The 12,336-nt window shown below is 38.4% G+C and overlaps 1 protein-coding gene across 1 annotated transcript in view; it reads right to left on the minus strand.

The window, feature by feature from the left end:
• Nucleotides 1-12,336, minus strand: part of ibtk (inhibitor of Bruton agammaglobulinemia tyrosine kinase) — a 30,616-nt gene that overhangs the window by 4,499 nt on the left and 13,781 nt on the right. Inside the window, exons 10-25 of the mRNA XM_059567236.1 lie at nucleotides 10,716-10,893; nucleotides 10,478-10,628; nucleotides 8,606-9,226; nucleotides 6,456-6,542; nucleotides 6,286-6,368; nucleotides 5,691-5,728; nucleotides 5,519-5,615; nucleotides 5,331-5,432; nucleotides 4,533-4,650; nucleotides 3,839-3,899; nucleotides 3,639-3,763; nucleotides 3,440-3,552; nucleotides 2,429-2,553; nucleotides 1,460-1,551; nucleotides 1,297-1,383; nucleotides 1,069-1,209 (exon numbers count right to left, since the gene is read on the minus strand). Of these exons, the coding sequence (XP_059423219.1) occupies nucleotides 1,069-1,209; nucleotides 1,297-1,383; nucleotides 1,460-1,551; nucleotides 2,429-2,553; nucleotides 3,440-3,552; nucleotides 3,639-3,763; nucleotides 3,839-3,899; nucleotides 4,533-4,650; nucleotides 5,331-5,432; nucleotides 5,519-5,615; nucleotides 5,691-5,728; nucleotides 6,286-6,368; nucleotides 6,456-6,542; nucleotides 8,606-9,226; nucleotides 10,478-10,628; nucleotides 10,716-10,893 (2,219 nt within the window). The remainder of the gene's footprint in view (nucleotides 1-1,068; nucleotides 1,210-1,296; nucleotides 1,384-1,459; nucleotides 1,552-2,428; nucleotides 2,554-3,439; nucleotides 3,553-3,638; nucleotides 3,764-3,838; nucleotides 3,900-4,532; nucleotides 4,651-5,330; nucleotides 5,433-5,518; nucleotides 5,616-5,690; nucleotides 5,729-6,285; nucleotides 6,369-6,455; nucleotides 6,543-8,605; nucleotides 9,227-10,477; nucleotides 10,629-10,715; nucleotides 10,894-12,336) is intronic.

The raw sequence follows: 12,336 nt of genomic DNA on the forward strand, positions 1-12,336 counted from the left end.
ATTACCGTCTCCAGCCGCGAGAGGGCGCTCTATGTCTTCAGTGTAGACTACAGGAGCACTGAGCATCATAGAGCGCCCTCTCATGGATGGAGATGGTAATGTTTTCTATTGGTTCATTTCTCTCAGTTCATGTCAAATTAATTTTGATAAATAAGTCGCACCTGACTATAAGTCGCAGGACCAGCCAAACTATGAAAAAAAGTGCTACTTATAGTCCGGAAAATACGATAATAAATCTTCATATTATGATTTCTGAAGATCATGTGACACTGAAGACTGGAGGAATGATGCTGAAAATACAGCTGCACATCACAGACAGTAATAATCGTTTCTATTTGAATATACTTTAAAATAGAATTTTATATCGTAATTACTTTGATTATTTTCTGTATTTTTGATCCAATACATGTAGCCTTGAGCAGAAGAGACTTCTTTAAAAACATTACAAGTCTTACTGATCCCGAATTAACATTGACCAACATTTAAAAATCTATCAAATAAGTAATGTTCATTGTTGATACCAAATGCATTAACGAAACGTTAATGAGCCATAACGCATTTTATTTAGTTCATTAATCTTGTGAACATTTCTTTGTCTAACATGATTAGTTAACTAGAACTATCTTATTTATTAATCATTATTTGAAATAAAATAAACTTTAACTGAATACAAATAACTTAAAAACTTGATCTCAGCAAGCTGCCAAGGCAACATCTCATTTTCATTTAATTTAACTTTATGTAGCTAAAATATGAACTTAAACTTGAAAAAACAAAACAAAAGGCATATTAAAAATACATAAACAACTAAAATGAAAATTAACATAATTGGTTTTATTAATGTGTGTATATTTTAACATTTCAGTGACCATAAAATAACGCTGCTATGGTGAGTGTAGAGAGCATGTCAATAGGAAAATAATGAAGCCAAATCTCCAGAACGTTGGCCATTTTGGATGATTTATAGTCCAAAAAATAAATAAAAATGAGGACATGTCCAGGGAAAAGAGGGCGTATGGTCACCCTACATTATATTATTATACCCACTTCATGGAATAAGGCTCTCACCAGGTCTTGACAGGTTTGAGCGGTGATTTAGCAGACATGCTCTCTGTGCTGCCCTCTCTGGAGGCCAGAGCCATCATCATCATCTTCCTCTGCTTCTGAGACATCTTACTGGGGATGAGCGAGACCTTAGTGCTGCTGCTGCTGGGGTTGAGCAGAGACCGCAGTTAAAACCAGAGTACAGTGCACGGTCTGTCTAAACCCGCTGAACCTCCATGACAGAAGACTTACACGCTGGGACTCCGGTGTGTGGCACCTCTGTTCAGAGAGCTGGCCTCCATCTCCATGATGGCCCTGAGGTCCAGGACAGGAGCCGGGCTACAGACACCCAACACACATTCAGAATCACAGCCATACCAATCAACAACATCCTCTGTGAGAGCAGTTCAGTCACCTGGCTTTGACTGTAGGGATCGGGACGGGGCCATTCTTCAAAAGAGGGGTGTCAGGAGGAGTCTTCAGTTCTGTCAGGCCACGTCTCTCATCCTACAACCACCAAATATCCTCAGATGAAGAGCTCATGCAACAGTGCAAATTCTGTCATCGCTTACTGACACTTAAAGGGATGCGAGATCTCTAGGGCAGGATGAAAAACTACTTTAAAACTCAACAGCATCTTTCACCATTTTATTTTATTGAGAAAACTCAAGCAGAAATGACTGAATCTGAATCCACAAAGCACAGCCATTTGGACTGTAATCGTGTTCAATCTCAATACAAAATATTAGAAGTATGTTTATTTATTTTGTAAAGATTTCTGCTTTGTTAAGCAGGGATGCATTAATTTAGTTAGGCTTAGTTTTTGGCTTTCTACCATACAGAAACAAACACTAACAAATATTCAGCAGCTGTTTTCAACATTGATAATAATCAGAAATGTTTCTTGAGCAGTAAATCATCATATTATTCTGATTTCTGAAGATCATGTGACACTGAAGACTGGAGGAATGATGCTGAAAATACAGCGGAGCATCACAGGAATAAATTATATCTGAAAATATACTCATATAATATATATATATATATATAAAAGTGTTTATATCTTCACTGTATTTTTTATATGAAAAATGCAGCCTACAACAACTAGTATCTTTACATTTTACTAATGGTCAATACATGAATATATAGAAATGCAGTATATTATTTATTAGATTAAAATAATATCAATAAATAGCCTAAAAATGTAAGTTACACTAAAAATAATTTTCATTTTTGGTAATAACTAACAATCTCTGTTGTTTTCAATAGCAAGTGACACTGAAAAGAGTCTTTTGAATGGTGTTATTATCTCACTATAATAGTGTGTGTGTGTGTGTGTGTGTGTAGTTAGTGAGTTGGTGTTCAGAAGGTGTTGTGTCTTCACCTGTGTGTCGGGCCGGTCCTGGAAGATGGGGGACTGCAGGTCTCGAGGGCTGCCCGCTCCCATATAACTGCCCTCAGAGTCAGACGTGATGATCTCCGGCAGAGACTCCACTGAACTGGCCACACCTGAGGAACACCGCTTACACAAGTGACCTAACAATTCATGATCATCACATGATTTTCAGCGTGCTGTGGTATAGAGCTCATTTTGATCAGTGGTTCTAAACCTCTTTTGACTAAAGGCCGCCTCATTTTATACACAATATTCGAAAGCTCCTCATGAATTCTGTAATATTCCTCTGGCATAAGAACTTGAAACTAAAATCGTATTGCAATATCTTTGATACTTCTTGAGTTATAGGCATTTAAAATTTGGAAAAAGAATACTTTTGGCACTTTGGTTCAAAGCAGTTGTTTGGAAACAAGATACATTTCTAGTCTCAACATTATTATTCTTCAGACATTCCTCTAAAACCAAAAATGTATCCCTTTTTTGCATAAAATGACCCACATTATCTCTAGAACCGAATCATTTAGGGCCTTAAAAATGAAGATGCCCACAGGGAAGTTTGTTCCCCATTTTTGAATGGTCACCATTGACACATGACTCAACAAAGATTGCTAAAGTCAACAGATTTTACTAAAACACCTACTAATCTCGGTGCAAAAAAAACGTTGTGACGCTCCCATCTTTCTGAAGTCATTTTTAGCCTCTTGTAATTTGGCTCTTATTCTCAGGTGAAAATAGCCATTTTATTTACCCAAACCTTATCAATTAAGTTGAATTTGATCATTTTAATTATTTCTGTGGCTGCCTTAGAAGTTTTGTGATGCCCACTGGTTAAGATCCACTAATTTAGATCTTTATCGGTTGCTAGGGTGTTTTGAGTGGTTGCTAAGGTATTTAGGGATGGTTGCTCACTAGTCCATCTCAAACGAACTGATAATCCTAAACTCCCGAGTAAAGGCGACAGTGAACAGGAGTGTTTCATACGCAGGGGGAGGAGCTGACCTGCAGGGGGCGGGCTCTGGATCACATCAGACAGATTGTATCCACCAGAGCTGTCAGAGCGCCGCCGGGGCTTCCTCTTCGCCCTCATCTTGGCCTTCTTCAGCAGGCTCTCGCTAGATTGAACACAGAGAGGACTCTGAATACAGCTGGACAGTACTTTATATTTATATCACAGTGTTTCAGCAGGTAGATCTCACACCTGGAGTGATCAGCCTCAGAGCAGCTCTTACAGTCCACAGCCGGGTCCCACTCTCGGTCCTCATAGACGCTGAGATCCGGAGCGTCTGCGTAGGGCGTGATGAGACGTCTCTGCATGGCTGGGATCTGTCAGAGGAGTCTGATGTCAGGATCTCTGAGCAGAGCTTCAATGAAGCAGACGAGAGCATGATTTAGACTTACCATCCTCCTGTACGCAGCGGTCAGATCCAGGAGCACATCATCGCTCAAGATCTCCAGCGCTCTGACAGACACAGACACACGAGCAACATCCGTTAGTCTTAAGTAGGAAGAAATTAACACTTATTTATCAAGGAAGCATTCAGCTGTTGACAAGAAGGACATTTATCAGGGTTTCGATTTCAAATAAATGCAGTTCTTTTGAACTTTCTATTCAAAGAATCCTGAAAAATAAAATCACAGTTTCACAGTTTTCAGAAAAATATCGTGCAGCATAAAGGTTATCAAAATCGTTATATTAGAATGATTTCTAAAGGATTACGTGACACTGAAGACTGGAGTTGCTGGAAATTCAGGAAAAAATGACATTTTAATATAGATTCACACAGAAAAGTTATTTTAAATTGTAATAATATTTCACAATATTAGTGTCAAATAATCAAATAAATGAAGCCTTGATGAACAGAAGAGACTTCTGTCAAATACTTAAGCATTCTTTATCCTGGGCATGTCATTTCTCTCGGATTCATACAAGAGTGTTTTCTTGTATCACCCCAAAGAAGTGAAAGTTGATCATCCTACACCTTATTTCTGAAATATAACCGAGCTGAACGCAAGCAAGTTCAAGGTTGAGAGTAACCGGAGGAAGCTCTAGCAGATGTCTGCAGCAGGGTTTAGGGTTTAGTCTGGGTCTCACCGGGACTCCAGCAGCGCTGCCATGTTGAGGACGATGAACTGCAGACAGGACACTTTGAGCTGATCAGCGTTGTACACGGTGGAAAACTCCAGCAACTCTGCAGCGTTCTTCAGTGTCACTGCACACAAGACACACACAAAATCACCTCCTTCTGCTGTCGGTTTCTCACTGCAACATTATAGACTCTGCATAGTATATGCAATGCTACAATAACACTCAGTTTAACTTTTTTTTTTTTACTTGAAATGTTATATTTACTTTTACATACTATTCAATTGGCAGTCGTTCTTGGAAGCTGTTCTTCTGTCATGAACAGAGCTAAACAATTCATTTCGGTTCTTTTTACTTTGCATTTCAAAGATTTATGATTTATTGCCAGTGTCGTTATCTGATGGCTCATAAACTATTATGTTCCTCATGCTGTTTTTTTATCGACTTGCCAGTTATAACTGTGAAAATGACAGCTGGTTGTTTAAACATATTTGGCTGTGAATGTACTTTGTCTAATGTGTGTTTGGTTCTAGTTTATATAATTTAAAGCACCCCTACTATTGAATTTTTAATTTCCTTCCATGCAGTGTGTAACACAACTCTGGTAAGTGAATGAAAACATCCTGCAAAGTTTCAAATCTACAAATTACAGTCTCTCAAAAGAAAGAGTCGACTCTGAATCATTGAAACGAGTCATTTTTAAAACGAATCCCAAGCCGTTTCATGTTGACATTAACAAGAGCAGATGAGAATTAAAAACAATATGGCCTGTATAATAGTTCAAAAGTTTAGGGTCACATGACGTACGGTTCTCAGTGATGGCGACCTCACAGATCTCCTTCAGCCTGGTGATCAGCAGCTGATCGGCCACCACCAGCACGTTACACATCAAATCCACATTCACAGACTCTGAGATATGAACAGACACATGGATTACTCCCGCGAAAGGGGGAGAGCCAGGTAATAAGAGCAGAGCGCTGGGCCTGGGGTGTTACCTCTGACAGTGGGACACTCGTCGGTGTAGATGTACTCCAGAATGGCCTGCAGGACCTCGGAGGTGGTGGCCATCTCCAGCGCAGTGCAGCTGGAGGCCTGAAGAGGGCAGAAGACACTCACATCAACACACAGCTCCAGTTCAGAGAGACAGTTCCAGTCATTTCATCATACCTCAATCCAGGGGCTGCCCAGCATACTGTTGAAGTACTCTGTGAGACAAAAGAATCAACATTAAACCCCTCTTATTCTAATAGAATCATCTAAACTTTGTGAAACACATATGAAGAATGTCCAAAATGATCATAAATTGAATATTTTCAGTAAGAAATAAGCAAGCTATGGGTTGGTTTTACATTTTCTAGTAAATTCTACTCCGCTTGAAATATCACTGTCTAGAAAAAAATTGCAGTGAAGGCATCATAAAAAAACATTAACCATTTTTTTTCTATTTTCTGTTTCAATTTGAAATATTGGACAACGTTTTAGTCTTTTTGAATTATGTTTATGTCTATAGTTTTTAAGCTTTGGTTATTTCCATTTCAATAATCTAAATGAAAATAAGAAATGTTGCACTGGCAAGAAGCTAAAGTAACTTAGTTTTTTTGTTTTCATGTTTAATTAATTTCATGAAAATGCTCGTCTTTAGACCCCCCAAAAAAAGTATAAATGGTGCAAAGACATTTTCAATGCTTCAATGTTCAACAGAATCATTGTGAATAAAGTCTACTGCAGAGGACACAAGTGTGAAATAAATCATTGATCTCACCCAGCCGAGCACACAAGACACATTTGTGACAGGGAAACTCTTTGCCGTCCTCCGAGCGCAGCGTGACGTCACAGAGGTACGAGCTGAGGACACAAAGAGAAGATCTGTATTCACCGCCACTGAACGAGTGCGTGCCCAACACTGATGCTTCATCACAACAGAACACACACCATTTCTTCTGGTTGAATCGCAGCTTGTTGCCAGTCTTCTTCTGCACCACACTGATCTTCCCATTCTCAAACTTCACCCCATCAAGCCTAGTCATTCGTAAAATACTTATTATTTAGCAACTGGGATACCTTAATGAATTATAGCAACAGCCAATAATAACCCCTCATTTACACACAAAAACACTGAAAGCACAGCAGAAAAACACCTCAGGCCATCCAAGATAAGGATGAGTTTGTGTCTTCATCAGGTATGTAGAAATGTAGGAAAAATAACCCCCCAAAAACTATTACAAAAAATTACTATTACGTTTAGGGCCCTATGAAATGTTTTATTTTTTCTTCACCATATGTTTTATTGTTACCTAATACTGTGTTTTAGCATTTGTAATTATTTAAATGCATAAAAACAACTTAATTTGTAAAAAAAAAAGAAAAAAAAAAAAGAAAAAAACTATTCTTAAAATAGCCTTATGTTAAATGTTTTTTCCCCTCTGAAATTCTGTGTATTTACATTTTTCTGGTAGTCAAATGAAGGCATAAAACATTCATTTAATTTATCTTTTAATTATTGAAAATTAAGCAAACTTTGTTTTTAGTAAACAAAGGGGATTTACTATTAAAAATAAAACACGGAAGAAATGTGTGATTATTCATTAAAAAAATATGTTCGTTTCATTTTAATAGTAGTAGTAGGCTATGTAGATTCTGCTGAACAATAGTAATATATTTCTGGCAAATACTTGTCTTTAAACTAAACCGGACTTTTATTTTGACAGGTTACGTACCTTTACAGTTCTGTGTATGTGATACTACAGTCTATGATGCGATAAATGACACTAGTTTTACTTCCAATCAAACGGTCAGATGCTCATGAAGTGTCTCTCGGAGCAGTTCTGGAGATGTTCCTCATGTGTTCACGTCTTTATTTAGTGAGACGGCAGGCGCTGAAATCATCGCGAGCGTCACGCGCGCTTCCGTGTGTTTAATGAATGAAGATGCGCTTCTGTGCCGTTCATTAAAACAGATACACAGAACATGCAGGATTCATATTTAAATAGACTTTTCCGGCTTAGTATTTACAGATATTAGTCCATATCGTGATTTGATGTGAGTGCAATGACCTACTTTTGATTACTTCATTAAAAATTTGACAAATTCCGTGACATTCCACGTTAAACTGTAAATTCTGTTTTTATGACTGGATTCCACGATTCCCTCCGCGTTTTCTGCATCGCGGAAATCATAAGGCCCTACAGTAGACATCTGGCTGCAGTTTACCCTACGCCTTAAAACCGAAGTATCTCCATATAATGGAGCCAGTTGTCTGTTTTGATACTGGTTCTGCAGCCTCCGGGCTGGTTGAGGACGCCGCCATGTTCACTGAGACAACACGCGAGGGGAGGGGGAACAAAATCAAGGAGGCGGGGGGCGAGCACAGCACAGAGAAGACAAACAAGCAAAGTGGCGGAATCAGAATTAAAAACAATATAACGATATATACGATATGTCAAAATCCATAGTGTTTAAAAAAATATATCAATATATTTTAAATATCGAGATATCGCCCACCCCTACATCAGTGTCTCACCAATGGGTGCTCTGCAGTGAATGGGTGCCGTCAGAATGAGAGTCCAAACATCTGATAAAAACATCACAATAATCCACAGCATTCCAGTCCATCAGTTAACATCTGAAGAAGACAAAAGCTGTGTGTTCGTAAGAAACAAATCCATCATTAGGACTGTTGTTTCTCACTCAAATACGAGTCCATATTCCAGAACACTTCCTCCAGTGCAAAGACCGGTGCTTGATCTGTGCAGATTTCTCTCGGGATTCAGACAAAATCACTCTTTCACTGGAGGAAGTGTTATTAAGTAACTTTTTTTTGTTGCTTCTCCAGACATTAACTGATGGACTGGAGTGCTGTGGATTATTATGATGTTTTTATCAGCTGTATGGACTCTCATTCTGACGGCACCCATTCACTGTAAAGCATCCATTGCTTAGCAAGTGATGGAATGCTACAAATCTGAAGAAGAACAATCTCCTCTACATCTTGGATGGCCTGAGGACGAGGACATTTTCAGCAAATTTTCAATTTTCAACTTTTCCTTTAACAGTACAAGTGAACTCCACTAAATGCATCTCACCGTGCTGAGAGGCTCCCCAAGCCCAGTTTTTTGGCAACGCCCTGCAGCATCTTTACAGGATTTTGTCCAGGTTCACCGACATTACCATTCTTGCCTTTTTTCCCAGACTTAGTGTTTTTGGCTTTGGGCTTGTCTGCATCCTCAGCAGTTTTAGCAGGAAGAGAGCGGTACACATCCAGAGCGGAGCGCTTCTCCAGCCCTAGAGTCTGCAGACTGTGGATCAGCTGCTGCTGTGGTTCAGGATCAGAGCTCTGGGTAGAGCGAGGGATAATGGGCCGTGTCCCGTGAACCAGCATCTCACAGGAGTCTGTGTAGATGAAGTGAAGCGCTTGCTCCAGCATCTCAGGAGGAACATTCTCCAGGACCAGCAGATCACAGCCCACCGCGTCTTCTCCTTTCTTCACCTCTCCATCTTCTACACCCTCTTTGCATTCCTCCAGGAGGAGCACTTTACGGAAGAAGTCCGACCGCGTGGACAGGATGTATTTGTGTGCTGCGAAGGTGCGATCACCAGCCTGAAGGGTCACGTCATGGATGCTGTCCGTCTCATCGGCTTCGGTCAGGAGGCGCAGGAAGTGCTGGGAGAACGTGGACGCAGAAGCGGTGGGAACTTCATACAAGCTGAAGAACAGAGAGAAGAATAAGTTAACACAAGTAGGCTAAAAGTATAATACAACACACTTAAGATTGGGAACCAGTTCAGAACATAATAATATGCATGGAATTTGATTCCATTAATGGTTCTTAAATGCAGTGTTATGATACCATTATATATGTTTAATATTATATAGTTGTTTTAGTGCATCACATCAACTAAATTAAATGAGAAATGTTGCTTTGGCAGCTACTGTAGTTCATAATATATATATATATATATATAACTACTGGGGTGCCTCAGGGCTCAGTTCTTGGTCCACTTCTCTTCTCTGTCTACATGGCATCATTAGGTTCTCTCATTCAGAAACATGGCTTTTCATACCACTGCTATGCTGATGACACTCAACTCTACCTCTCATTCCATCCTGATGATCCGACGGTAGCTATTCGCATCTCAGCTTGTCTAACAGACATTTCTTCCTGGATGATGGACCATCACCTTCAACTCAACCTTGCCAAGACAGAACTGCTTGTGACTCCAGCAAACCCATCGTTTCATCACAATTTCACCATCAAGTTAGGCACATCAACCATAACTCCTTCAAAAACAGCTAGAAGCCTTGGAGTTATGATTGATGATCAGCTGACTTTCTCAGACCACATTGCTAAAACTGTCCGATCCTGCAGATTTACTTTATTCAACATCAAGAAGATCAAGCCCTTTCTTTCGGAACATGCTGCACAACTCCTTGTTCAAGCTCTTGTTCTGTCCAGGCTGGATATATATATATATATATATACACACACACACACACACATATATATATGTATACATGTATGTGTGTGTGTGTGTGTAAAAAAACACTAGCTTGCTCTATTCTTTTTTTATTCTATCGGTTTTGTTTTTATTTATTATATTATTTAAAAGCCCTTGCTACGTGTACTGTGTTAAGCTAACTGAGACTTATTATAGCACTTATATATCATTGCTCTTTTTGTTGTTTTGATGGCTTCCACTTTGTTCATGTCTTTAAAAAAAACAAACATCAATTCTCTAATTTCCCGGTTTTGCTGATGGTAATTTACAAAAATAAATCTCTTTGAATCTAAGAACATTTTTGTTTATCTTTGTATAATAAACAACTTTGATCAGAATGAACTGGAACAATTCAGTGAAGTCGAAAACTGGAATTGTTAGATTCCAGCATTCCAAACAAATGAAAACTCATTTAGATCACACACATCTGTGCACTTAGTCGTCATAATTATCTGCACCTGGTTTTTGGATCTGCTTGAAGCACTCCAAAATTTCGGCCCTTAGAATCCATGGTGATGCTGACAGCTCTGTGGATGTATGGGAGCTTCTCCAGACGGATTCGCTCGTAAACACCCCCTCCGTCTGGGTGACCGGACACCTCTATGCCATCTGACACAACAGAGCATTCATGTGTAACGGGTCTAGTTCTGTTAATCCTGTTTTATTTGTAACATGTTAAACTGATGTTCTCAGTACCTTTTTTGTCTACAGCTTTCTTGTGCTGGCCCAGCCACTGTCCACTGAAGCCCTCTCCATCCTGAGTAACAAACATCATGCCGTTCTTACTCAGGCCGATGTCTGACATGAAGACCTGTCGGCCATACGCCCAGCGACACTGCCTCACTGAAGTACCCATTGAGCGCCAGCAAAACACCTGAAGTATCAGAGGAAGACAGAGGAAAGCAGGAATATGAATATAATGAATGCAACACCAGCTAAAGTTTCTAATGTGTTCTGAGTGGTTGCAAGGTTCCTTGCTAACTCAAGTCAAAAACACAGACAAAAGGCTCTATGAAACCAGTTTTATTTATTTTCAATTTTTTTTGTTCATTTTTCTGGATTTTATTATAATGGTTAAATAAAATAAAATTAAATAAAAGTGTTTTTTTAAATACATTTTTAAGGCTCTATAAAATTAGTTTAATTTTTTCGCAATATTCTGATGTATTTGGGTATGTTTTAATATTTCTAGGTTTGTAATTAAACCTCTTTAAGTTTAATTACATTTTAATAATCACAATTAATGTCACAACTTTATTCATACTGTACGAATTTAATAATATATATATATATATTTTTTTTTTTTTTTTTTTTTACAATAACAGGGCTCAGTTGAATGTTTATGTACTATTAAAAATTGTGGTAATCAAATCCAGACATAAAACATTAACAATTAATCCTGAAACGTAATCAAAACAGAATTCCTTTTCCTAAATTGTCTTTTTGGACTGTAATATTCAGACACTAATGCATATCACTATTTGATTAATAGTACTTCCTTACTTTTTAATTGAATAATCCATAATATCTCAAATTGTGTGAGACCATACATTATATAGTAAATTCCATTTTTATGACTGGATTCAACAATTCCATCTACCTTTTCCACATCCCAGAAAATCTTAAGTCATACTTCTCAGAAAAGCAATAATGCACCTCGTGATCAGTCACGTGATCAGAGGTACCAGGGTTTGTTTAAATCCCTAGTGAGCAAAAGCAAAAATGATGGTGTTTGCTAAAGCAGGCATTTAACAAACAGATGGACTGACAAGATGTTAAGATATAACAGCAAATAACTCTGGCATATTACCAGACATTTAGGTATATGCGGTTTGCAAATTAAATGCCAGCATCAATACTACCATAAGCGGATTCATTTTAGAAAAACTACATGTTTTAAAATATATAGATATGAAAACACACTGGGTATTAACGTGAAAATGCAAAATCATTAAGCATGACTAAATTCAACTTGGACCCCATTCCACTAACTGGGCTGGTCCAACTGATAGGCTTTTATCAGGCACGTACTAACCCACAAGACTGAACATCTTGGTTAAGCAGACATTATAACCAGCTGTACATCACAGTGTATTACTAGGGAGTAAAAAAAGTCAGCAATAAAAATGAAACGTTGTTTGGAAACTTAATAATTTAGTGGCCAATTACAACTTAGCACAACAAACAACTTATTTCTGTTATCTGATGCTAGTACCAAAGTTGGATACTGTAGATCAAACATTCTTTTACACAGGCTAAGGAATCATGTTGGCAACTGTGGACAGTCACTAGTCCCTAACTTGGTTTAGATCCTACC

This window comes from Carassius carassius, chromosome 15 (assembly GCF_963082965.1).
Source record: "Carassius carassius chromosome 15, fCarCar2.1, whole genome shotgun sequence".
Taxonomy (NCBI): Eukaryota; Metazoa; Chordata; class Actinopteri; order Cypriniformes; family Cyprinidae; genus Carassius; species Carassius carassius.